The sequence below is a fragment of the Eptesicus fuscus genome, chromosome 11, assembly GCF_027574615.1.
Source record: "Eptesicus fuscus isolate TK198812 chromosome 11, DD_ASM_mEF_20220401, whole genome shotgun sequence".
NCBI classification, from domain to species: domain Eukaryota; kingdom Metazoa; phylum Chordata; class Mammalia; order Chiroptera; family Vespertilionidae; genus Eptesicus; species Eptesicus fuscus.
Window position 1 is genome coordinate 92,912,840 of NC_072483.1, and position 26,176 is coordinate 92,939,015.

The 26,176-nt window shown below is 48.8% G+C and overlaps 1 protein-coding gene across 1 annotated transcript in view; it reads left to right on the forward strand.

Moving 5' to 3' along the window:
• CALCRL (calcitonin receptor like receptor) overlaps positions 1 to 26,176 on the forward strand; it is a 70,960-nt gene that overhangs the window by 15,838 nt on the left and 28,946 nt on the right. The window contains exons 2-4 of the mRNA XM_054723288.1: positions 22,238 to 22,328; positions 22,514 to 22,595; positions 23,686 to 23,776. Coding sequence (XP_054579263.1) covers positions 23,726 to 23,776 — 51 coding nt within the window. The 5' untranslated portion in view covers positions 22,238 to 22,328; positions 22,514 to 22,595; positions 23,686 to 23,725. The remainder of the gene's footprint in view (positions 1 to 22,237; positions 22,329 to 22,513; positions 22,596 to 23,685; positions 23,777 to 26,176) is intronic.

A 26,176-nucleotide genomic window follows, 5' to 3' on the forward strand; every position in this document is an offset into this window, starting at 1 on the left:
TAGCATAATGCTCCCCAGGTCCATCCATGCTGTTGCAAATGGTAGGCGTTCCTTCCCTTTTACAGCAGCGTAGTATTCCACTGTGTAGATGTCCCACAGTTTTCTAATCCACTCATCTGCTGATGGGCACTTGGGCTGTTTCCAAATCTTGGCTATGGTGAATTGCACTGCTATGAACATAGGGGTGCATATGTCCTTTCTGATGGGGGTTTCTGGATTCTCGGGTCTATTCCTAGAAGTGGGATCACAGAGTACCATGGTAGGATGTAGCCCAGGGCGTGTATCCTTTCTCCTGCTGAGAGATGCTGAGATGCCACTCGGATTGCTCCCTCCATGTTGCTATGACCCAGCGGAACTGTATATACCGTATCTCCAGGGTCTGGGGGTCTTTCAGGAATATACTGGCCAGTGGGATCACAGTGTGTGAGGTTTCCATGGCACAGCATCCTCTCCGATATATTGAATTATTGTTAAACTTTTAAAATGTTTTCCAGTCTGGTGGGTGGATGTTGTATCTCACTGTGGTTTGGATTTGCATTGCCCTGATTATGAATCACAGCAAATTCATATGTAAAATGGATTAAAACCTTGCTCTGAAACATTTGTTTCTAATTGGGTAGCAGTGACTTGCGTTTGTATAATTATGGTTAAGCCACTTTTTTTGCTTATAACTGTTTAAGAGAAGAACTATGTCCTTTTGGTTAGGTGACCCAGGGAATGGAGAGAATAGGTTTTGTTGCTTTTAGAACGGGGAAGGTCTGAATAGCATTTCTCATCATGAACAAGGACACAGAGTAAGAATGCCTGGAATCATATCCCTAACTTTCCAGTTCCCCTTGTTCAAAAATCCCACCAAATACACATCAAAATCCCCTTCAAACATTCAGAGGAAGAAAAATGAATAATTCCTTTCACTTTTTTTATAGACTACTTTTTAGAACAGTTAAGTACAGTCCTAGCAGGTTTGGCTCAGTGGATAGAGCCCCGGTCTTCAGACCAAAGGGTCCCGGGTTCGATTCCCGTCAAGGGCACGTACCTCGGTTGCAGGCTCCTCCCCAGCCTGGGCAGGAGGCAACCAATCCGTGTGTTTCTCTCACGTCGATGTTTCTCTCTGTCTTTCCCTCTCTCTTCCACCCTCCCTAAAAGTCAATGGAAAAATGTCCTTGGGTGAGGATGAACAAACAAATCAATCAGTCAATAATAGAACAGTTAGTTTCACAGCAAAGCTGAAGACAAGGAACCAATATTTCCCATGTACCCCGTCCCGCCTGCATAGCCTCCCCAGCATCAGCTTCCCCCTCAGGGCAGTTCACTGTTAGGACCCATGAACCTAGACCGACACAGCAGGACTGCCCGAACCTGTGGTTTACCTGAGGGTTCTCCCGTGGTGGTGTACGTCCTGTGAGTTTGGACACATGTACGATGGCATGTGTTGTGTGTGTTTTTATCACGTTTTGGACATTTGAAGTCATGTATTCAGCTTAAACTTCTCCTGAAAGCGGTGTTGCCTTCCTACCACATAAGAAGGATTTCTTACACGGGAGGCATCCTGGAAGGCATGGGGTTTGTCTTGCATGGACTCTCCCTCGTTTTGGAGCCGCTGGGCCGTCCTTACACCCACTGGCTGGGTTTAAGCCACACGTTCCTTCACGGTCTGGTTTCCTCTTACCGCACAGCCTGCGCTTGCACTTTTCAGTTTAGCCCAGTGGTCGGCAAACCGCGGCTCGCGAGCCACATGCGGCTGTTTGGCCCCTTGAGTGTGGCTCTTCCACAAAATACCACGGCCTGGGCAAGTCTGTTTTGAAGAAGTGGCGTTAGAAGAAGTTTAAGTTTAAAAAATTTGGCTCTCAAAAGAAATTTCAATCGTTGTCCTGTTGACATTTGGCTCTGCTGACTAATGAGTTTGCCGACCACTGGGTTAGCCTAATTGTTGTGCTTCGCCATGGCAGCTGCAAGGAGGCTTAGCTGTATCCTTATCTGCTGTATTTCTTTTCTGTGTTCCACGTTTCGGTTGATTTTGATTTCATTGTGTCATCACTCCAGCCAGCGGGGCTCCTTAAACAAACGCGTCCGTTTTGTAGCTTGTTCTCGGCGTCTCTCTTGTTCTCACCAACACTCCAGGGTTCGCTTTGTGCCCTCTCTTCGGGGGGTTAGCCTGTTCCTGGTGCCGTAGAGACGGGTCTTTTTCTGGGGAAAGCGGAAGCCAGACCAGGGGACACCGCCAGTCTGTCGTTAACATGGGCAGCACATCTCAGTGACCAACCAGAACTCATCCCCACATTTCCCGGGAGCCAGAAGCAGCCACGGGCATGTGTTTTCCTCGTTCCTCCGAATCACCAACAGGGTAGAAAGATCATCCTGTCGCATTTTCAGCTGCGATGGCACACGAAATCTCTAGAGCTATGCAGGAAAATAAACCAGTAACACGTCATGTTATTTCTATTCCTGGTGGCATTTCCCAGCAAGTTGGGAAAACACGCAGAGTGAATTCCGACTTTGAACCTAAAGCCCGAGCCTGACAAGGGATTTTATTTTTATTTTTCAAAATAGCTTTCAGAAAATCCAGATTCTAAATGTAGTGCAGTGTTTGTTGATGTAAAAAGGCACATCTCTTCAATGTGACCAGATTCTGATCCCACGTGTCACATATACTAGACAGTTTGTAATAATACATAAGAAATGATCAAAATGCGAGAAGTTGTAAAAATGTACAAAGTAATTAAAATATTTTTTACCACAAACTATTTGACTGCGGAGATTGCTTTTCACGCCAGCTTTCTTAACGTGATGGGTTTTCACTTAAAGATCTCTCCTGACCTCGTAGAAACGCTTGGCAATAGCCAGAGATTGTTAGAAGCGGCAGCAAGTGGTAAGCCAGGAGGGCAAGTTCAATGAAAGCGTCTCCAGTCCCACCATCAGCTGGCGAAGATGAAAGACTTGCAGACGCCGATGTGACACGTCTGAGGTTCTACAGGCCCAAGCCCCGTGCAGACACACAGCAAGGGAAACCAGGTGACACCTGCTTCACGTTCTCACCATTCATTCGAGTCTGAAAAGACGCACAGGAAACACGCCTATCACCCCGAAGTCTCTGTGAGCAGTGGGCGAATCCCGCGTGTTAACGGCCCTCTGTGTTTGAGGAAAGTGTCGTCTCATCGCTGACACGGTGTGGCCTCTCGGACCAGGTCTTCACCTTTCACCCCCGCTAATCCCCCATCAGGTCGTTTCCTCCTTCGGGTCATTGGGCCACGTCACCCTTCCTCCCGGGACAGCCTTCCTCCCAGACACTCATGCACCCGCCCCTGCCCAGTGCTGAGACCTGGAGCAACAGGATCACCTTCCATGGCCGAGCCCCGCACTGTCCTCGTTCTTAGGGAATGAGGTTCCAAGAACAGAGTCTTGTTGGCTCGCAGGTTAGCGTGGTGGCAACCTAAATGCGCCCGCCCCCTCCTCCCAATGCCCCATTAATGCAGTGGTGAAGACACACCTGCCTATGATTTTCACAGAAACGCCACACAAACGTGTCATAGTGAGTCCCGTAACGCCTCACTCGTCACTGTCACCTGCTAACCAGATTGACGGGCGCGTTCATCCAGGGCCCCGCGATCACACACCCACCACGCGTGTTGCCCCGTCAAATCCTTGGGTGGCCCTGCTCTCGGGTAGCGCATACGTCACACAAAATATCCATGACCCGGTGAACGTGACATGTTGGACTCCCCGTGGAGTCAGAGTCAGAGACAATATGAACATGTGAACCACAGTGAGGAAGAGTCCACAGAGTTCCTACAGCAGCTTCAAGTAGCTTCTGACTACAGGAAAACTTCAACAGTCAGCCGAACAAAGCACTCCTGAGGAAGGCCGCACAGACCCCTCCCAAACCTCCCGTCGTCTCCGGGGCCTGGGGCTGGGGGAGGAACGCGGTGCTTGCTCCGTTGGCCAGCGGACTAGGGGGTTACATCAGCTTCACTCGGTCCCATCAGCCTCAGTAATGTTAGTAGCCTGGCAACATCAGCCGTAAGCATCACACGCAGAGCTGTGTCTGTACACACATATGTAACATCTGTGGCTAATGGTATAACTAGAACCGTATGTGCATGCTTCCATCCGTCTATAGAAACCGAATGACGCTTCATTCATAGGTTCCTAAGGCTAAATTCCTTTCTTCTGAAGGGCTCTTGGTTTTCCGATCCGCACAGTCACTGCTGTATCTCCATTACTGGCTGCGAACTTTCCCACAATTGAAATTAGAGGGTGTCATAATGAGGGGGCAGGGAAGTGGGGTGAGCGCTTCTGAAGACAGAGTCGCTGAGGGATATGTTTAGAACGCCTTGGCGAAGCAGCGTCATTTCACCCTGGGCATTCCGACAAGCTCAGGGACGGGCGCCTCCGGAAAGGTGCCGGTGCGGGGGAGGCGGCCCCTGTGTGCCTCCCTGGGCTGCAGCCAGGCCCGCGGAGACGTTACCTGGGCCACAGGATCATGCCTCGCGCTCCCGTTCCCACAGAAGCAAAGCGCCCCTGGCCTGTGTTCCCAGGCCCCCGGGTGTCAGCAGCTCCATCTGCACCGCCCTCCGCGCTGTCACCGGGTCCTGAGGGACAGCGGCTGCTCAGCCGGAGCATCTTACACGCAGAGCCGAGCGACGTCGTTTCTGATTTGTAAATCCCCGAATCATTCCGTCGGACCCCAAACAGAGCCTCGGTGCCAATTCTCCGCCCTCGAGCCCTGGGGCCCGCATCCTTGTCCTGCCCTCTCCTGTGGCAGCTGCCTCTGCCCATCGCAGCCCCTGTGACTCCGGCTCAGCTCGGGGGGGCGAGGGGACCCTCCAGAACTCCCCTCTGACAGCCGGGCTCTCCTCTGCGCCCCGCCAGCCCAGCGGGATGAGGGGCTCCCTCTCCTGAACGAGGGCAGAGCCAGGGCCCGGCTCCCCCGCCGCCCCGGCCTTCTCGTGCGGACATCCGGAGGGTCACACAGCACTTCTGAAGGGTCCTTCCAGCTTACAGATGCCGACGTATAGTGACGAGTTTGGAAGAGAAACATGGGAAGTGGCTTAAAAAGCAAAGACCCAGCTTTGAACTGCTTGATTGTCGTAGATTGATCCCCACCTTTCAGGGTATTGGTAAGATGTACTTCTTAAAACATGAAAAATCAATGTGTAGTTCTTAAAATATGAAAAATTAATAACATATCTATTTTGGGTGAGAAGTCAGTTGCCCATTTAGAGATTTAAAAGCTGCATTTCTGAGACGTCAGCTTGAAGGCGGACTTGTGAGCGGCCAACTCCCCCAAGAAAGCGGCTGAAAGGCGACGGGGGACTAAGACCTGCAGGGCAGGCTGCCTTCGCCATGGCCGCCGCTTGGCTCGGTGCGGTTTCAGTTTAACTCAGTGAACGGGGCTCAGGAATGAGGCCCAGGGAAGGGGACCCCGTCTCAGCCCCTCTACCCTCATGGCGTGGGTGGGGTGCGGGGGAATCACCGCCCGCTCCCGAGTCTGCCCTCTAGGTCAGCACGATAAGCAGCTGAGACTGTAAGGCCCCCCAGGCCCCTCCAAGCTCTCGGGTTCGGCACCTGGGACCGCCCCTGCGCTCCGTGAAGGCGGGAGCCAGGAATTAAACCTCACTGAAGGCCCTGGGAGCAGGCGGCGAGGCCTGCAGTCCCTCCGTTCCTCCAGCTGGGACGCTTCGCCTGGCTGTGTCTACACAGTCATCCCACCGGCTCTGGGACTGCAAGGGGTCAGGGGCGGGGAAAGTGAATAAAGACAGTATTTCCGGCTAAATTGCATTTTGACAACAGAAGGATTTCAAGGCATCACTGACATTGGACAACCTTACTGGAAAGCCTTTCTGATGCCAAGATAGTCAAAATATTAACTTGCAGCTTTCTAGTAATTTAATAGGCCCATTTTCGCATTTCAATCTTAATCTAACTAAAATTGAAGCTCAGATATCAAGTTTTCCCCGAAAACTGATGGACACTTTTCACGAAGTGGGCCATCACTTTTAGCATTGATCTGAAACTTAGGTAAATGGTTGTATCTCTTAAATTTAATAACAAAATTAGTTTGGATTCTAGGGTTCATTTGTTTGTTTTCAGTTGAACTTGGGAATTTTTCATTACCATGATTACATTCCACACAAATTATTTGTTGGACAGTTAAGCAACTTTACACATTTGAGTTTTGCATCTACACTAATAAAAGAGTAAGATGTAAATTGACCGTACCTTCGCAACGTCCACCAGCCAATCAGGAGTGAGTATGCAAATTAACCCAACAAAGCTGGTGGGCTAATTTGCATATGTAGGCACTAAGTGGCCAGGGGTGGGGCGATGACACAGGCGTTCTGCACCACCCCAGCCACTCTGGGCCTCTGGGCAGCATGGGAAGGCGGAAAGGCGGCTCCGGGCCAGAGCGAAAAGGCGGCTCAGGCCAGAGCGAAGGCAGTGCCGGCAGCCAGGGGAAGGAAGGCCCATTCTTGCACGAATCTTCATGCATCGGGCCTCTAGTCTATTAATAAAAGTGTGCGGACTTCCTGCCTGAGGGGTGGGCACTGCTTTCTAAGTCCAGCTCGACATGAGCAGGTACCTCCCCACGATCCCGGGAAAACCTGTCTCAAGTGCCGGTGTTCCCAGGGGTCTGTCTTCGCCTGGGCATTCCATGGGCCATGGGCACGCCGGCAGCAGATGGCACGGAGTGCTCAGGCTGCCAGTCGGATGCCCTTCTGAGCCAAGGCTCACACCGTACGTTGAGTTTAGGCGTGATTCACTCTGTTACGATAAACGAAAGGCTGTGTGCTCAGTCTCCCATGGGGTTAGCCCCTGACCATCATGGCCTCTCTCAGAGCAAAGTGGGTTGTAAATGAGTCCATGGCGACGGCTGCTGCCCGGGGACTCTGTGAGCAGCGGGTTAACATGTGGTTTTCCGTTTAGGATGTCATTATTCACAGTCACTTTTCTATTCAAGGATGAGTCATTGTTGACGAGCATTGAAGAACTCAAAACCTTCCTTACACAAAAATGCTAATTGACTCTTTTGGGCAACTAGTTAGACGCCTTTCCCGTGCTCATACCCTAATAAAACTTGGTAAAAAAAAGAGGCGCTGTTCCACAAGTAAAATTTTCACATAAATAAAATATTTGCTGCACTGATGTCCCAACGCACGGTGCTTCCCATTCCTCCTGCCGGGTGACAATTCGTGATATTCATCTCCATAAGAAACTTGCATCATCTCATACCTGGTCCATACGAGTGCTTACTAATGGGACCTACAAATTTACCATGTACTACATCATCCCTAAATATGATATAACTCGAGGCCCAGTGCACAAAATTCTTGCACAGGTATGGTCCCCAGGCCTGGCCTGCGATCAGGGCCATCTTCCCCGGCTGCCCACAGCCGGCCCCGCCCCCCACCGCCACCCACCCCCAGTTCCCCATTCACCGTCGAGCGATAGGGGCCGGCACTGGTGGTCAGTGCACATCGTAGCGACCAGTTGTTCCACCGTTCGGTCAATTTGCATATTACCCTTTTATTGTAGAGGATTATTCCCACTTTATATGGATATCCAGATAAGAGGGACAAAGTAATTGCCTAAATTGCATAGATGTATAGATAGCATCCGTCTAAATCAGACTCAACCAGTGACTAACCCCAGGAAAAAGAACATTGCTCAGTTCTCCCAAGACACAGGTGTGCGCACAGCGACGTGAGGTTTCCCTCTGCCTTTTCAAATGTTTGTGGAGACATACATCACGGTTTTTACACTGGTCCTGGCGCTGTCAGCAAGCCAGTCCGGGATGAATAAGAAGAGCATCGCCAGGGCAGGCCGAGGACCGCTGCTCCGAGGAGCGGCTGTCCCGCGGCTGAGGGAAGTCTCTTTCTTTGCTGGACCCTCCGTCTGCCCGGAACCTTCTCCTGTCCCTTTGGAATATGAGTAAGTGTCGCACATGAGACGCTGGTCCCATGACGGCCTCTCCCTCTCCTCACAGGGGAGGGGCACACGCAGTGTAACCGCCTGTCACACACGTGATGGAACATTTAGAGGCGGGGAGCCGGGGAGGCCGAGGTCGCGATCACCCGCATGACAGCTAGCGATAGTCACTTGCAATAACCTCCGATGGCGAGGGAGACAATCCATGCGTCAGTCTCTTTGAAATGTGAAATTCTGAGACGTAAATATGAGGCCCATTGATGCTCATGCTTTTCTCCTGTCGTTTCTTGCTTGTTTTTCCCATGTTGCCTCCCCTATATGGACTATGGAATATCCTCTCTCTCTCGCTCTCTCTTTCTCTCCAGCTTTCTTCCCCTCTTCTGCCCCATCTGCCTCTCCCTCCCCTCCTCCCCCCCCCCCCCACATTTGCTTAGATCTCAGGACCCTCCCCTTGTTGTGCAGAGGAAAACCCAACCCCCTCCCACTCCCTGGGGCTGCCTCCTAAATCCAAAGGAGTTTCAAAGGCTGCTGGAGGGGGAAGGCTGTGCTGTGGAAGTGCCTCCCAGGGCTTCAGAGCTGTGAGCCATCACTATTCCGTGAAAGGTCCATTAAAGGCATTCACGTGTAAAACACCCCTTTACAAAGAAAACACCCCTTTACAAAGAAAACACCCCTTTACAAAGAGCTTCAGCAGTGCCCAGGCCTGGGAGGAAGCTGAGGGCAGGGAAAGGGCAGAAAAGGAAGACGTGGGCATGTCACCCAAGGGATCGGGAACACTTGATGTGCTCTGAGCTACTTCACGTGTGCTCTCTTTCACATGTAATTGCCACTTAATTTTAGGAAAAAGCCAATTCCGCATTCCCGGGAAAGTTTGTGTTATACACTGGGTGGAGCTGGAGGAAGAGAGGGTGACATGAACGGCGGAGACCACGGAAGCTCCGTGGTTTTGCTGGGATTTGCTGGGATTCTATAAAACGCGCTGAGTGAGGGCAGCCGAGAGGCGGGACTGGCAGGAAACCCGCGGAGGGAGCACGCGGTCCGGCGGGAGGGTCCTGTGGTCCCGGGTTCGGGTCAGTTAAAATCCTGGGGTTATTCACCTTCACCCTGAGGACACTGGCATTTTTAAAATGCAACATTTTAGCTACGCGCACGCTGATTGCTCAAGAAAGCTTTCATACCAAACCGTTCTCACCTCTATCTCCTTGGGACTCCGTCCTCACTTGATGCCCAAAGACTTCTCCGTATTTTGTTTTTAAATTGGGATTTTTTCTCTCTCTTAGAATGTGAAAGTCGATGTGAGCACCGATATCTAACATTAGCAGGCAAAAGTAAAATGCGGACTATGCACTATAGAAGAATTAAAAAAACAGCTCATTTGAAAATGTTCACAACTCTCCCATTGTAGTTGCCATAGCATCACCTACCGATCTCTCTAAAGTTTTCTGCAAAAGTATTAGTGTTACCGGGGAGACAGCGAGACCTCCGATCTTACCTTCTGGAAGGAAAGATTTCAGTGGAGAGACAGTGTAGGAACGTAGCAGAAGGTACTGGCCACAGCAAACACACTCAGGGCAGGAAACAAGGACACAGAAGCCGCTGAGAGCGGGCGGGCTGCTCTGGCTCACGGGCGTCGGGGCAAAGGGGCCTTGGAGACAGGGTCGGGGGAGCCTGGGACGAGCTGCCGCTGCCCATTGCTCCCCGGTTGCCGGTCTCCTGGGGCCCCTCAGAGGGAAGGGGGGGGAATGGCAGGGGTGTGCTCCCCTGTGTGTGGCGGGGAGCTCACTGGTCCTTCGTGCTGAGCGAGTTTCTCTCTCTCTTGCAGGTAGGAGTCCTGGGGGCGCTCTGGGGGGGGGGGGTCTCAGTAGAATATCCATCAGCTTCCAGGGGTGCTCTCTCAGTCGTGGTCTCCCCTGATTGGTCGGCACCGGGGCAGGGGTTCATTCGTCAGTGCAGCTGGTCCTGAGGCAGCCGCGGGTCACCGGTCTGGTTTGGCTGCTTCTCTGGGCCTGGAGCTGAAATGCAGCCTCGGTCTCGCCTCGATGTTATCTCCAGGGAGGAACGGGCAGGGGTCCAACCCGCATGACCCCGGCGATGTGCTCAGGGAGGAAGGTCACCCTGGGGCGAGGTCCTTGCTGTCCCCGCTCTGCCCGTCCCAGGCCTGGGGACTTCCACCTGGTGACCTGCACCTGCCCATCGTCCCTGCTCTGCTCCTGTCTGTCTCACTGCCTGTGACGCCAGGAAACACTTTTGATGCGTTGAAGTGCATTTCTTTAGTTTACAAATACAAGACAAACCACTTTAGTCTTTTATTCCTCCAACATACACCTTAACTTCGCGGTGACTAGTCTTTGTAAATCATCAGAACGATGTCCATTTTTATGGCTACGGCCACATATTTTGTAACGGATAATCATTCCCTTTATTTATTAAAAACTTCCGGACACACCAGGCAGTGCCCTGGACACCTAGCGATTAGTAAGGCCCCATGGCACCCACGTCCAGGGCAAAAGGCAGAGCAGAGATCCAACAAGTCCAATGACTCAGCCTGTCCGGGGGGCAGGCCTCGCGTGCAGGGAAGACTCAGGCCTCGGAGCTCAGAGCAGGTCCCCTGAGGACGGTCGGACCCCAGTGAAGTCCTGAAGAGACGGGAGCCAGGCCCCTCGGGAAGCCCTGTCAGCACTAATGGACCGCGCCGTTCCATTTTCCCCAAATCCTGCTCTTCCTCCACCTGACGTTCAATGATGTTGACTCCAACACCCCTTCCCTGCATAGGAAATAAAGCAGGAAAACCTGCCCTTCTGCTTTCCCTTTGTCTCTCTCACACCTATAAGCACATGTGCCATGTGCTCGCATGTACATGCATGTACACACACACACACACACACACACACACTGCAAAAGGGGACCAAATCCCAGCTTTTTCCATATTCTTTTTTTTTTATTATTTTTTTATTTTTACAGAGAGGAAGGAAGAGGGATAGAGAGCTAGAAACATTGATGAGAGAGAAACATCGACCAGCTGCCTCCTGCACACCCCCTACTGGGGATGTGCCCGCAACCAATGTACATGCCCTTGACCGGAATCGAACCTGGGACCTTTCAGTCCGCAGACCGACGCTCTATCCACTGAGCCAAACCGGTTTCGGCTTTCCATATTCTTATTAGTCTCTTGTTTTAAGTACCAACCACAGCAAACAAGCAAAGCTGGGCTGAAAAGCTCGAAGGTGTCGACAAGCCAACAAACAACGCTCGGTTCCTCAGGGCGTCCCCTTCTTCTTTCTCCTTTTTCTTTCTTTTCTTTTTCTTCTTTTTTTTTTAACCAACTGGTGTCGTCTATCACGCAGGGGTAGAATCTTCTGGATTTCCTTCATAAAATATTTAACAGAAAAATTTTAACTGAATGTCTGTGCATCTTCACCCGTTAAAGAATGTGTTCCCATGCTTTTCAAGTACGCTTGCTCACAAATAATTCTCACAAAACGGCCAGAGCTAAATGAAAACCTACGCGGTGTACAACGTAAGGGTTTATTCAGGAGCTCTGACGGCAGGGTCGTTGGAGACCCTGCCAGGCTGGGGGTCCCCGGGGGAGCGGTCGCTGCCTCGCCTTCTCCCCCATCACTTCCTGGCCTGGGGGCTGGGCAGCAAAAGTGCTGGGCCCACGGTTTAGCAGGAAGAAAGCTATTTTAGAAGTCCTGTGGGAACATGTTTGTGAAACAGGAAAAAACATACAGCGCGTTGATAATAGCTCTCGGCGAGGCTGCCGGCCGGCGGCCACCTCCCCGGGCGGGTGGCCCTGCAGCCGCGGGTCCCAGCGCCCAGGCCGGGGCGCTCTGCGCGGGACAGTCTATTCCTCAGTCCCAATCCAGACGGGTCCCGGGAGGAAAGGAGGAGAAATAAGCCACGTTTGGAGGGGACAGAAGGAGAGCAGCTCGAAGGCTCATCGTTCCACCTGGACGATGGGACACTGAGCGCGTGTCCTGACCCCCCAGAATCCGGTCCTGTTCCTGTTCCGACGGCCTTCCCTCCCCTCCCCACCTCCCCTCTGGGCTCGCCTCTCTGACAGCAGGGAGCTGGCCTTTCTGGGCCCAGGGGACCTAACATAGCTCTTGGGATGTATTTGGTTTTAAATAAATATGCTTAAGTGAGTCAATAATAAATCTATTAAAATACTAAGATGGAATCCTGCTTAAGGCTCAAACATAGAAGCCCTGTAAAGAAACAAATCTCAGTACCATCAATATTCTGCTGGCTTCTTTTAAAAAAAACAGAAAGTAGAGTTAATTTTATATGAAGTGTGGCATTCACCTGAGACACACCCATCGGTTTTTCTTTTCTTCCTTCTTCCCTCCCTCCCTCCTTCCTTCCTTCCTTCTTGCCTTCCTCCCTTCCTTCCTCCCTCCCTTCCCACCTCCATCACTTTCTCCTCTACATCCTTCCTATTTTCCTTTATCTAGTAATAACTCCACACAAGGAAAAGAGTTGGGATGTAAGATTTTTAACCCTGGTATATTTTCAGAAATAAACTAAAGTTCAGTAACTTCTCTTCACCTTCTTGATAATATTCCCCTATTGTTTTTTTGTTGTTATTGTTTATAATAACACAATCAAAATAAGTCACAAATAGAATAAAAATATTTACTTTTTGTATATAAATTGTCAATTTTCCACTTCTATAAAAAAATAAAAGACTGTAAAAATGGGGGAAAAAATCTGTCAGGACAGGAAAGAGATCCTATTTAAACCTGAGGGAAACTTTCTATTTCACCATATCTTTTGCCTCAACTATATACATAATGGTTATTTTTTTATAAACTAACATTTACTTCTCAAAGGAAATGTAATATTTTTCGGTATGAATTGAAAAGTAGGCTGTGAAATGAAATGTCAATGAAAACATACTTCTTCTTACAAATCAAGGCTGTCCCAGACGTGTAAAGTAGAATTCCTTCACTCTTTGTTGTCACTGAATATGAGCTGACGCGTCCAATCGCGGACCCATGCCGAGTTTCCATCCATGGGATGCTCTAAGCGACAAGTGTTGGGTCAACCTGTTTCGTTTTACAACGTGAATGCTAGTTGCCTGTTGACACGGGAGAGAGAAAAAACTGGGTGTTCTACTCAGAAAAAAATCTTCCCTTAGATACACAATCCGAGCTCTGAGCTGGTGGCCTCTGCTTGGCTTCATTTCTTTAAAAATACATGTCCTCCTGCCCGGCTGGTGTGGCTCAGTGGTTGAGCGTCAACCTATGAACCAAGAGGTCACGGTTTGATTCCCCTGTCAGGGCACAGGCCCGGGTTGCAGGCTGGATCCCCAGTGTGGGGCGTGCAGGAGGCAGCCGTTCCATGATTCTCTCTCATCATGGATGTTTCTCTCTCCCTCTCCCTTCCTCTCTGAAATCAATAAAAATATGTTTTAAAAGAATAGGTGTCCTCCATATGGCAGAAGGGATACAGGGGTGGCCCGATCCACAGGCCCTACTTGCTTTGCAGCAAGAGAAAACTTCCCCTGATACCCGAACAGAAATGCCCCGGGGAGTATTCTGAGGCCGTCGCCTGGACCCCGTGTCCATGCCAACGCCAACCCAAATGTGAGGACTGTGCTTGTCTGACCAGATGCCAGTCACCTCCGACCTCAGTGCCCAGGGCAGCTTCCCTCGGACCAGAGAGAAGAGACTGCCTCTTGGAAAGAGGGGTTCATTCTGTGGGAGAGGTGAGTTGCGTTGGATCAGCAGTATTGCGAGTTCCCGTGCTTCCCAAATGCCGAGGTTTGCCGGGAGGGGCTGTACAAAATTTCTGAGAAAGACTGAAAGCTCTAAATAACTTTGATGATGGACGACCACCACGTTATGTACTTTAAAGTTCCAGCAGAATGCTATCTTTTCTGATCTTGCTGCCTGTGGGAGAAAACATGTTTTCACGGAGAACTTGACTCCGGACTTGATGGAGAGGAAATAGGTGTCGAGCTCTGAGTGCAAAGAGCTGGAGAGATGACTTTAGTTTCTATGCTCTGAGCAAGCAACGCTTTCCACATTAGATCTCCATTAGCTACAAAGCCTTTTTTTTTTTATTTTTCCTCAGGCTCCCTCCCACCTTTTACTAATTGGGCTGAGATTTGGCCACTTGCCTCTTTCACAGATAAAGAGGGTGACCAAAATTACCGGAAAGTGGTTAATTATGCCCACAATGGGAAAATTATTTCCGTAAGTACTTCAGAGTGTAAAATCAAGTCCCAAATTTAATCACAATATTATCTCTCTTTGAAAGTTATTCAGCTATTCAACCTGGAATGTTCATTAGATAAGCCAGCAAGCACAGAGTCAATACATTCTTTTTGTTGTTCCCAATCCATTGTTAGTAAGGCTAAAAGTCAACCCAAAATTAAAGTCAAGTTTGAAAGGTTTCATATCTTGATTTTAATTGGATTAGCATGTGATAGTTGTTTGTGACTGCTGGATTATAATTTATGCAAGCAATGTGCTAGAGCTTCAGTTTATATAAGCTCAGCACTAAGATACAGTTATCCTAACTTGATTGACATCATATTTGGAAAGACACTTGTAATCATTCGCTTTGCTTGACATTTTTATAACTGACTTAAATGACAATAAAAACAATTATTATTTCTGCAGAATAAAAAAACTCAAGATGTGTATGACCCCTAGCTTGAAATGTAGGGTTAATTTTACTTACAATGCTATGGAAAATGAGGCAAATAACTTAAAACATGCGTGAGCTTATCTGTATCTCTAAATATTTAAGGTGATATAATAATAATAGCTAACATTTACTGAGGTCTAGAAGTGCATGTACATGACTTCATCTAGCCTTCTGGCTTAGGCACTGCTTTGCAACGGAGAACACTATTTTTACAGGGATTGTTTAACCTGTAAGTATGAGGCTGAGCTGGTTTTAAAAACCTGGAAGTCTAATCCTATGTGTAACCAGTACAGACACTGCCCCTGCTTGGAATTGGTATCACACATTGTCCCTCCATTATGCTATTAAATGTCAGTTGGGTGCCATTTATTTATTTCAATATTTCTCTGAAAAAAGGAACACTGTGCCATTAGTCAATACTGACAATATATTTTCTTAGCATGTGCGATTTAATAGTGATCATTGAATTCAGGTGTCTCTGCAAAAATGCAACACTTTGTGGAAGTTTCAATGACAGTTTTAAATTGACTTTTTAAAACTGACTATCACATGTACTTTTATATACTAGGTCATTCATAGGGTTTTGATGAATGAGATGGAATAACCTATTTTATTGATTACCTTATTGGGTTTATGCCTTGTTGAATCATTTTTTAGCATGCCCTGTAATCTCTGGGACTCTATAATCTTTAAACTGTTACCCGGCTTACTTTCTGTTACACGCAAAAGAGATAAAAAGGCAGTGTGGCCAAAATTCCAATCGTCAGTGTCCAGTCCCAGGCGCACCAGGGTCCTTTGGGTGACGAGGTTGATGCGTTGAGCTCGGCCCAGAGGAGCTGAGCAGATTCCATTCCCAGAAGCCTGTAGGGCTGGTGAAGACACGTGTTTCCTTTTCTAGCTTCAGGTTCCTCGGTGGAGAAGAGAGAATGAGACTTCCCCCAAATGGCCTTTCCAAAGTGAGAATGCCTCTGAGAAGAGGCGGGAGAGGAAGAGGCGGGATCAAGATACGGGCTTTTTTGGCCTGGATGCCTTTTTCCTGAAGCCCCGAGGAACAAAAGAACCATCATCCCGCCAAATGGCCCACTTTCCCTGCCTCGGGTTCCAGCGACACTGATAGGAGGCGGCCTGGGAAGGCCTCCCCGAGCCAGAACCAACAGCGTCAGGAACGGCTTGGCTCCAGGGCCCTTTAGGATTTGGGAATCTGAACAAAACTGTTCCTATACGCACCATTTCTTCCTTTTTGTATAAACGTAGAACCTCTACCCAAGCCTTAGAGTTCTCCTCCCCCCTTGTTTTACAAAAGAGACACCAGGGAAGGTAATGTGTTCAAGCTCATGGGCAGAGCGGTGGCAGGCCCAGGACTACCTTCTCGTCTCTAATGTGGGAGACATCACCCTCCCTAGAAGCTCATGAATGGCTTCTGTGGACTGTGTCTACAATGATGAGCAAAGCCCCTCAACATAGCATCACCTCCAGCTTGGTAACTATTTTCATGGAGGGAAGAAACCTTCACATATATTCTCTTCTCTCTCCCTACATGACTCGGTGAAAGTAGATGCTCAATAAAGAGGGTAAGGGGACTAATGGAATTTCTAGACGTGTTTCTTAATTCAGAATGCATTGTGAAGTGCTCGAACGTGAGATAGTACATACTGACTTTTTGGTACCTTACCAGAATGGCAAGTTTGAGTTGCCAAGCCATTTACTAATGGAAGACACATACATACATACATACATACATCAAATTGGACATTACTAAGAGTAGGAATTAATACAGGAAACTGTGTGAGAAAAAATATATATGTTTGTTAAGTGAAATCTGAAAATTGGTTAGTCAAAAATAAGTGAATAAGCAACATAGAAATGTATTCTGTACTTTTTAAGCCTTCATTATCTAAATAAATGACTCAGTCCTCCGAGTCAATAGGGTATAGGGGCAAAGCGCCCCAGATTTAGGGTCAGAGAATCTGAGTTCTTAGCTTGGGGTCAGCCCTAAGCGTCTTGTATGACCTTGGCCACGTATGTTGGACTTCCTTGGTTCATTATCATTGCTGTGAATCCTAGAATCCTAGATGAATAAAGATCATAGCATTAGCTAATGATTTCTAAGTATTTATCTATCTATATCTATTTATATCTATCTATCTATCTATCTATCTATATCTATATCTATAGCCAGTGGCCCTACCGCTGTAACGCCGTCACGACCGAACGAGCAGCGGTTCTCGCGGCGGGCGGGGCAGGGCAGGAGCTACTAGCAGCGATGGGCGGGCGGCCAGCTGAAGCCAGCGGAAGCAAGCGACTTGCACACGATTTCATGCGCGCTGGGCCTCTAGTTATGAAATAAGCTTCTTATATCTATCAGGTAATTTAATGCAAAACAATCTGACAAGGTGAGTTATAAGAATTCTAGGCAATAGTGATTGAGCCACGCACCCCCTTTCAGGCCAGGGTCCAGGTTTAACGAGTTCAGGTGTTGCAACAACTGGAGCGTGAAGCTGTGTTTCTGACTCCGGCGTCCGTCTTCCCACAGGCGTGCAAGAGGAAACGGGCTCAAGATCCCGTTCAGACGCCTGAATTTCAGGCAAGGGGCGGTGGACAGATTCACTGGGGAACGTGATGCATATATGCACAGCCATGGACACAGACAATGGCGTGGTGAAGGCCTGGGAGGGGTGGGTGTGGGTGGGGGGGGGTCAATGGGAAAAAAAAACAAAACACAAAGGGGGCATCTATAATCCATTCAACAACAGAGATAATTTTAAAAATAAAATAAAAAAGGTCAAGTTCACTACTGTTTCCTAATTGGGTCAACCAGGCAGCGAAGAGTTGTATTCATTTTGCCAAAATCACACAGCAGGTTGGGGAGGCGGGAAGGCAATCCTGCCAGCGGGTGGGCCGCGGGGGGCGTGGGCCGCGGGGGGGAGGGGGCCGGGGTGGGGGGCGTGTGCTACGAGGAGTGCCTGCCCAGGTGGGAAGCAGAACAGCAGCACGTAGGTTTGCTTGGGAACATGGTTTCTCGTGGGTAAGGATTCATGTGCGTGTTCCGGTCCAGCTGTAACAAACTCCCACGAACGCCGTCGCTCACAACACGCAGTGCCCTCTCCGGCTCCATAGGTCAGCGTCCGGGAGCTCGTCTCGTGTTCAAGTCCACGGCCACTACCGCGGTGCTGGCCAGCTGGCTCTCTGGAGGGTCTGGGAGGGGAGCCGCTGCAGACTCACTCGGGGTGCTGGCAGACTCAGCTCCCCGCGGCTGTGGAGTGGAATCCCCATCCCCGCGGCTGTTAGCGGGAGGCACCTTCACCTCCTGGACCTCACCCCGGGCCCGGCGAGAGGAACGGAGTCTAAACTCCGGGGAGTGGCATCCAGGCCACGAGCCTTCTCCCGCTGGACTAAGTCCATTCTGTAAGCAAGTCGCTCCACACGCACGTCTGGGCGCCCTCTCTGCGGGCGGGGGCCACGCGGGGGGATGCGGGTCCTGCTCCTGCATCGCCCGCTCCACGCCGCGCTCCACCGCGGGCCGGGCCGTCGCCTGGCCCTTCTCGGGCATCACCGGCCCGGAAGGCCGCACAGCATCTTCTTGATCACGCTGAACAGTTGTTGTTCCATCGGCCAGGCCCTGGAGACCGCGGGGTGACGTGCGCCGGGGTCAGGACGGCCGTGAGGGTGACGTCTTTACGCTGTATTTCCCCAAATTCGCCAGCCGAGAGCTTCCCTGGCCTTCCCTAAAGTGCAGGACCCATCTTCTCCCAGAGGTTTCGGCTCAGGGGTCGGGGTCGGGGGTGGGGCCCAACTTGCTCAGGACGTGCTGGTGCTGATGCTGAGGGAGGGGAGCGGGGTCCCGCTCTGAGGGACACTGGTCTCGGCTATATCGGTGACCGGGCACCTGTGCACTCCAGAGCCTAAAGCCTAACCGCGCTCCAGGCCACGTGCCCACAGGCTGGGAGTCCGTCCTCAGAGCAGGCAGAGCCGTCGGGAAAGGAAGCCTCTTAGATGGCGTTTCCTCCCCCTGCATCCAGGAAAGGGTTAGGGACGCCAGGCCGTGCTGGGGCGGGAAACTGCCATCTGCACGGGCCTCTCTTTCTCAGCAGGTTCTGCTGGGAGGAAAGACAGCACTTTGCAAGAATAACTCTAAGACGTCGATTTTGCCAAAAAAGAAAAAGGCAAGCAGCAGCGAGGAGAGGGTGGGAGGCGGTGAGGATACGCGCAGGGACAGAGGAGGGTCCGTTTGCAGGCAGGTGGGGAGTGTGTGTGTCGGGGGGGCGGGGGGGGGGGAGACCAGGGCTGAGCCCTGCTTTGGGTTCAGGAGAAGTGTAGCGGGTGTCAGATACCATCCATGAAGGCACGTACTAGATCGCAGATGGCCTGGCTTTGCCCCCACACCGGGTCAGGATACTGGATGGCAAATTAGTCATGCCTGGGGAATGCTTGTTAGCCAACGTTCTGGAGACTGGATAAATAAATGGAGAGCATGACATGGCTCCGGGCCTACAAAAATCTAAGATATTTTGGAAATGGAGGAGTGGAAGATGAAAGTTGTATTTTTTCCCTAAATCTTGGATTGAACATGCACTTTTAGTATTAGGGTTAGGCAATTCAACTGAAAATAAGACTTATTATAAAGAAAAGAAAATGAATAGTATACACAAGAGTAATAAAAATTGGGGGGAAGAAGAAGCAGGCTTGCAAGGCACGTATGCATGTATAGGGTTTATATATTTGTGTTTGACAAATCAGTATTGTCACTTCTATTTATAATTTTTATGTAGAATAAAACATGCCTTCACATGGAAGTGAGTCAAGAAGATTGGCTAGAATTTATGATTTCAGCAGTAAGATCTGTGAAACGTGTCTTGTGGGGAGATCTGTGGCGATTAAAAAAAAAAAATGAAACCAGATTAACATCCCATAAAGACCTGAGAGCCTCGGATGTTGTCTGAGATCTGCAGGTGGTCGTTATTTCTCCCAGTTCTTGCTGTGATGAAATACATCCTTTTTACTTTCTGCTGGTGATTCTCAGGGCAAGAGGAGCAGTCTGTTTGGAAATAAGCTATTTTTTATTCCGTGTGCACAGACATTATTTGGTTTCTAATAGTAGCGCCGACTCTCCCCACTGGTTTAATGCTGAGATGGGAACATCACATAGTACTGAGGGGAGGCACGGAGCTGGTGGTTAGAAAGAGAAATCGCCAGGAACTGCTGCGAGTCCCGCTGGGATGACAAGGCCACTTCAGAGTTTAGAATGAGTGTGCTCAGCTTTGGCGAAGTGCTTTTCCCACCAAACAAACCTAAGTGCACTTGAAAAGAAACCCACCGTAGAGGTAGTCATTCAACTTGTCCTCCTCCGGCTAAATACTTCACATCTTCTCAGCACGGAGTGAGAGCCGCTGCATTTCACTAGGCAACATGCAACCACGTTAACAAGGCCTGGGAGAGATCTACAGCGATTTGCTGACCGGCTTTGGACAGTTACTATCGGATGTATTTCAGGAAAGGTAAATTTAGAACAAGGTCAATGCTGGAGAAAGAACCACGTGCTGGCCCAGCTGGTGGCTGAGTGTCGACCTGTGAACCAGGAGGTCACAGTTTGATTCCCGCTCAGGGCACAGGCCCAGGTTGTGGGCTCCATCCCCAGTGTGGGGCGTGCAGGAGGCAGAAGATCGATGATTCTCTGTTATCATTGATGTGTCCTCTCTCTCTCCCTCTCCCTTCCTCTCTGAGATCAATAAAAATATATTTTAAAAATAATAATAAAAATAAAAAGAGAGAACCGAACCACTTGCTGAATGATCATGTTAGAGACAGTACGCAGAGCACCGAGAGCTAAACCAAGGAATACAGTTCAGCCTACACCTCCTGATAGCAACCGTGCCATTACATCGACCGTATGGGACTCGGTTTAAACGGACCTTCAGATGTGTCTGCATGGCGTTCCCTGCACGACGCGTCTGCTGTTGATCTAGAGAACTCGTGGTGAAGGAATTAGGTTAATTCCTCCATAACCACTTCTCACCGCCACGCGTCCACTGGCGAGGAAATTGGGTTGGCCCTCTGTAGAGCAGACGACTCAGTGAATGGGACGCCAGGTACAAGGGGCAGGGGCGCACCGTGTGCCTGGAAGCCTGCCCCCCCCCCCACTTGCTGCTGGCCCTTGAGGAGCCGGGGCCCACAGACCTGCCCGTGATTAGAGGGCCCCTGCCCAGCTCGCCGGGACTGGGGAAGGACAGCTGGAAAAGTGAAATTACTTGCGAGGATAAATATTTTGTGAGTTGAACAAAGTCCTCTTAAAATATCGGTGCCGGAATGATGTGGTCACACCAGAGACATTTCCCTGGGATGCCTTTGGGGACGGGGATCTCGAAGCCACTTAGATAAGCAACCGAATACCTGCCCGTGTGGGGTGACAGGCCTTTCAGATACGTTGGGTTCAGGAAAAACTCCAAACAGGTTTTTGAAGCACTTTTCCCTTCCATTATTAAAGATAATTAATACTTACTCATGTGTAAGTCATCAAAGAATTGTTTCATAAAAACCTGATTTCCAAATAGAATAATATCCATTTACATTTATATTTGTATATTTTGGTATTATATGCATTCGCTACAGAAAACTATGAAATAATGTTTAAATTTTGGCTTAATTGTTAGGATTTTCAAGTCAGTACAGTAAACTACAGTTTGTTCAATATCCAACCAACCACAGAACTGGAAATCTGAGTAGTTTAGGACTTTGTTATGTAAGGAACTAAGCATGCTGACATAAGAACCCTGCCCCCATTTTTATTGTCAGTACAGATTCCAACACTATGTAAAGCCTTCTGTTAGGCATTTATAAAAGCATTCGTAAAATAAATGATCATCAATGGTTATGATTAATGTTCTTGTTTTTAAGTTTAAAATCCTAAAGTGCTTTAACAGTTCGTTTTTTCATTCATTTATACTACAAATGTAAGGCACCTGCCAGTCACAAAGTATATGAAGGTCAATCAGAAATGGCTTCTGGTGGCCAGCTGGTGTGGCTCAGGGGTTGAGCATCCACCTATGAACCAGGAGGTCAGGGTTCGATTCCTGGTCAGGGCACATGCCTGGGTTGTGGGCTCGATCCCCAATGTGGGGCATGAAGGAGGCAGCCAATTCATGTTTCTCTCTCATCATGGATGTTTTTATCTCTCTCTCTCTCTCCCTTCCTCTCTGAAATCAGTAAAAGTAATTTTTTTTTTACAGAAATGGCTTCTGGCTCTGAGAAACCATACCAGCAAGGGAAAGAGAGATACACAAAACTAACACCACATCCCAAAAGAAGATTAGACAAAAAAAGTTATTCAAAGGAAGATTAAACTCGGGTTTAATTTTAAAATCTTTTTATCTATTAGAGTTCTTTGAAGTTTACTTGAATAAAATATTCAGTTAGATTTTTCAGTATCCCAGGTATCCTGGAAAAATGAAAATTGATGTTTCTCTATCTAATGGAAAAACAACATCTATGTATGACAAATCACCAATATAATGTAAGCAAGAGAGACTTTTAAAAATTGGAATAGTTTAATAAAAATATCATTTTCATAGTGGTCTTTGTTTTGAAAATTTCAATTTATCATGGGAATAATTTTGGTCCATTAAAATGATATTAATTACTATATCACTCAATATTTTAGGTCATGACCCCAGCATTTAAGAAGTTCTTCAAGACAATGTTGAACATGATCCAAGAGAAAATGTGATTTGAGTCTGGAGACAACTGTGCATGTAAGTATGAGAAAATTAGATTTTTCTCATGAAAATGTAATAAAAACTAAGATATCAGCTCATTCATTACTGAATTGTAAAAACTTGATTAATATTTCCCTTCTGTTATAACATGCCTGGTTTTCAATATCTGAAATTAGTACAATGTTTCTAACTTTTTTGGGTTATATTTTTCTTAAGGTCAGCTAATCATAAAACCCCAGGACAGCGGACAGGAGAGAAGCATTCTGTAGGAGACTGCTCCCGTTTCCTGATAAACGGCTCCAGGTGAGTCATTGGTGACGGGAGCCTGCAGAGATTCTGTTTGCTAGCTCATGGCGCGTTCCCATAGCAAACGATGATAAAACCAATACACAGAACACATGGCAAGGTGTCTAGAGTTCGTACTCTCACCCTCGCCCCATCATAAAAAGCAGGACAACTTCCCAACAAAATGGAATCTAAGGTTATCCTTCCCTGGCAAACATCTATTGATGGAAAATGTTTCATCTCCTTGAGAAACATTTTTTACACGTTTGTCACCATATGTTATGACGATACCACGGTAATTTGTACCCCTTAAGAAACTGTCAGGGGGGTTTCTCGGGCGCCGTACAGGGAGTGTCACACACTTTTCCCAGCATGCTGTGAGCTCAGGGTGGTGGTCTAGGGGCCGGTGTCCATTTGTTCAGGATTCTATCTACTCTTAGAAACGCTGAACAGAAATGCTTTTGTTTGGTATTGTCTGTCTTCTGCAACCAAATCCTAATAATGTCGACGACTTAGGGAATAAGTTTAGTCCCTGGTTAAAAATAAAAAAAACCACAACTCAGTCCTTCGGTGAAGAATAATTTCTATAAAATTACAAGGCCATTTCTATAAAAGTATAAGGCCATTTTAATGAAATATGAATATTGATTCTCAAGAAATTGGCCCAAGAGCAATTTGTCCCTTTAACGTATTGAAAACTCAGAAAATTAAAAAAGAGATTAATACTTATAGGAAATAAAGATAAGTTTTATAGTAAATATGCCATCAAAAGTGGTGCTTTTATGTTTTGTAAAAGTCTTTACTTTGATACTTTAATTATTTTATCCCAATTTCGGTAAAGGAAAAGAAAACAAGACGTCTTGTAATTACTAAAAATGTATATGCAAGAAGCTTTCGTGTTTGTAATACTAATTAAATTAAATTGAAATGTAATTAAGCTCATCAGTATTTTAAGCCATAATGCTCTTAGCTTTGTAATACATAAGACTATTACTCAAATCCTTAAAGCAAAGTTATTGTGTCATTTGAAAGAAACTCTCTGCTGAGAGCCGTGTATATTTATTTCATAAATGTTGATGAATTGCATTTTTTTCATTTTCTATTGCAGTTTGATTTGTACTACACACGTATTTTATTTGGGCCTCGTGATGGAGAAAAGGCGTGTGCTGAGTTTCCTGTGCCTCCTGGCTTTCCTTACGGTAAGCACACTTCTTTCTGATACACCTGCCTCGCTATGACTATCGCTTGTCTAACTTCCAATAACACATCTATAGTGGATAACGGTGAATCACCACAGAACGACATGCCGTTATTTGATGCTGTGTTTACACCCGGTCAGCACAGCAGTGATGTACTTCCTGTCCATGTGCGCTTTACGGCTTTTTGTCCCAGAGCAGGGACGACGGGATGGAGGCGCAGTTGGGTGGGGAACATCAGGGTGAGACAATTTCATGGACACAGCTACACAAGACCCAGAGGAAAGTCCTGGTCAGATTGAAAGCAAAAACAGGATGGCTCACAGCACAGCGGTGCATAGTAGGTCACCTATTTCAGCCGGGTCTGAGGAGTCCGAGACCCGCAGATCCTAACCTGCTGGTCTGTCTCCCATTCTGCCCACTGATTGGCTGACATCGATTAAAACCCCATTTGGAATCGTGCGCTGGATTTTGGATTCATTTCCTCGTCCTGTCATTCAGATCCGCATTGGGCCATGTCCATGTCCGGCTGCCCGGCTGCCCGGCGTGGGGCAGGCGTGTACACGAGTGTGTGCACATCACCTCTGCCGTCTCCGCAGGGGATGCGGGGCTGGGGGTGGAGGGAGGGCCAGGGAGGACGAACAAGCAGCTGCTCCCGCTGGACCGTCATAGGCCCCACACAGTTATGTTATGTTTCTTTTTAAAAAAATATATTTTTAATGATTTCAGAGAGGAAGGCAGAGGGAGAGAGGGATAGAAACATCACTGATAAGAGAGAATCATGGATCAGCTGCCTCCTGCATGCCCCCCACTGGGGATCGAGCCCACAACCCGGGCATGTGCCCTGACTGGGAATCGAACTCAGGACCTTTCAGTCCGAAGGCCAGTGCTCTATCCACTGAGCCACACCGGCGAGACCAAATTTCATGTTTCTTTACAGCAATATTTCGCTTGTTTCTCTCCGTCGCACATTAACCCTGGCTGTAATAATCAGAATTTCCTTGCAAAGCTCCCAGTGGAGCCCCGAGGCAGGAAGACAGGAAGACACGCCCGTGGACAGTTGCAGCCCCCACCCCAGCCCGGCCCGGCGTGTCCCCCGTTAGAACCGTGGCCGGGCTCCGGGCTCATTCTCCGGAGGAGAAGCGGAGGGACCTGATCTCCTCCGATCCGATGCCAGCAAATACTTGGCCTGTGGTTTTCCAAGCAAACCCCACCAGGAGGCAAACAAAGGAACTCAAGAAAAACACAGAAAACGAACCGAAGGAGAGCGAGGCTGCATTCCTGCCCCGTGAGCGCTGGGAACGCCGCAGCCAGGGGCAGTGGGCCCTGCCCTGCCCGACGCCCTCGCTGCCCTCGCGGGAAACGGACCAGGACTCAGGAGCCCGGACCTTCAGCCCAAACCACCCCCCCGCCCCCGAGTGTGGCCCTGAGCTGCCCACGCCGCGCTGGTCTGGCAGAGACGCCCGTCACGGATCACCAACCGGATCATCGTGATTTAAGGAACTGTGACCGTTTCTCAGACAGCGTGTGCAAATCTGAGCTTTTATTTATTTTTTTAATATATTGCTATGAACTTCAGAGAGGAAGGGAGAAGGAGAGAGAGATAGAAACATCAGTGAGGAAAGAGAATCATGGATCAGCTGCCTCCTGCACGCCCCCTACTGGGGATCGAGCCCGCAACCCAGGCCTGTGCCCTGGACCGGAATCGAGCCCAGGACCCTTCAGTCCGCAGGCCAACTCTCAATCCACTGAGCCAAAGCAGATAGGACTGAGCTTTTAAGTAAGGATGAAAACGATGCTGATTCTATGCATCTCTATAAACTTCCCGAGAGCAGGAGAAAAACGGTGCATTTTCTTGATGTTGTTACGTGTTTCCATTTCTACTCGCGCAGCACGCCGGCTGCCTGCGTGTTTACGAGGAAATTAAGACGAGTCAGAGGAACAGCATTCCTGTTCAGTGGGAGCCATCGACGGTGGTGAGGCGGGTGGTACCACACCCAGGGAGTGTGACTGTTCAGCCCGCCCTGAACTCAACTTCCTTCGAGAAAACAGAAACACCAGGAACCAGGGGACAAAAGAAGAGGAGAAAAATAGCTGCTATGGAAAGCAGTGAACACAATAATGCCGAAGTGGAGAGATAGGCTGCCAACCTGAGAGAGGCCAACATCACACGATCTCCCGTACGTGTGGCATCTAACGAACAAAACAAACTGACCAGCGAAATAAGACCCGAAGCAGGGAGGCGTGGAACAGACGGACCTGCCTCGATGTGGGGGTGGGGGGTGAGGAGAGAGAAACCAAAGAACGTATACACTGGTATGCACATGCACAGCTCATGGACACGGGCCATAGCGGGGTGAAGACCTGGGGGGGTAAAGACCTGGGGGGTCATAGGGGCTGGGC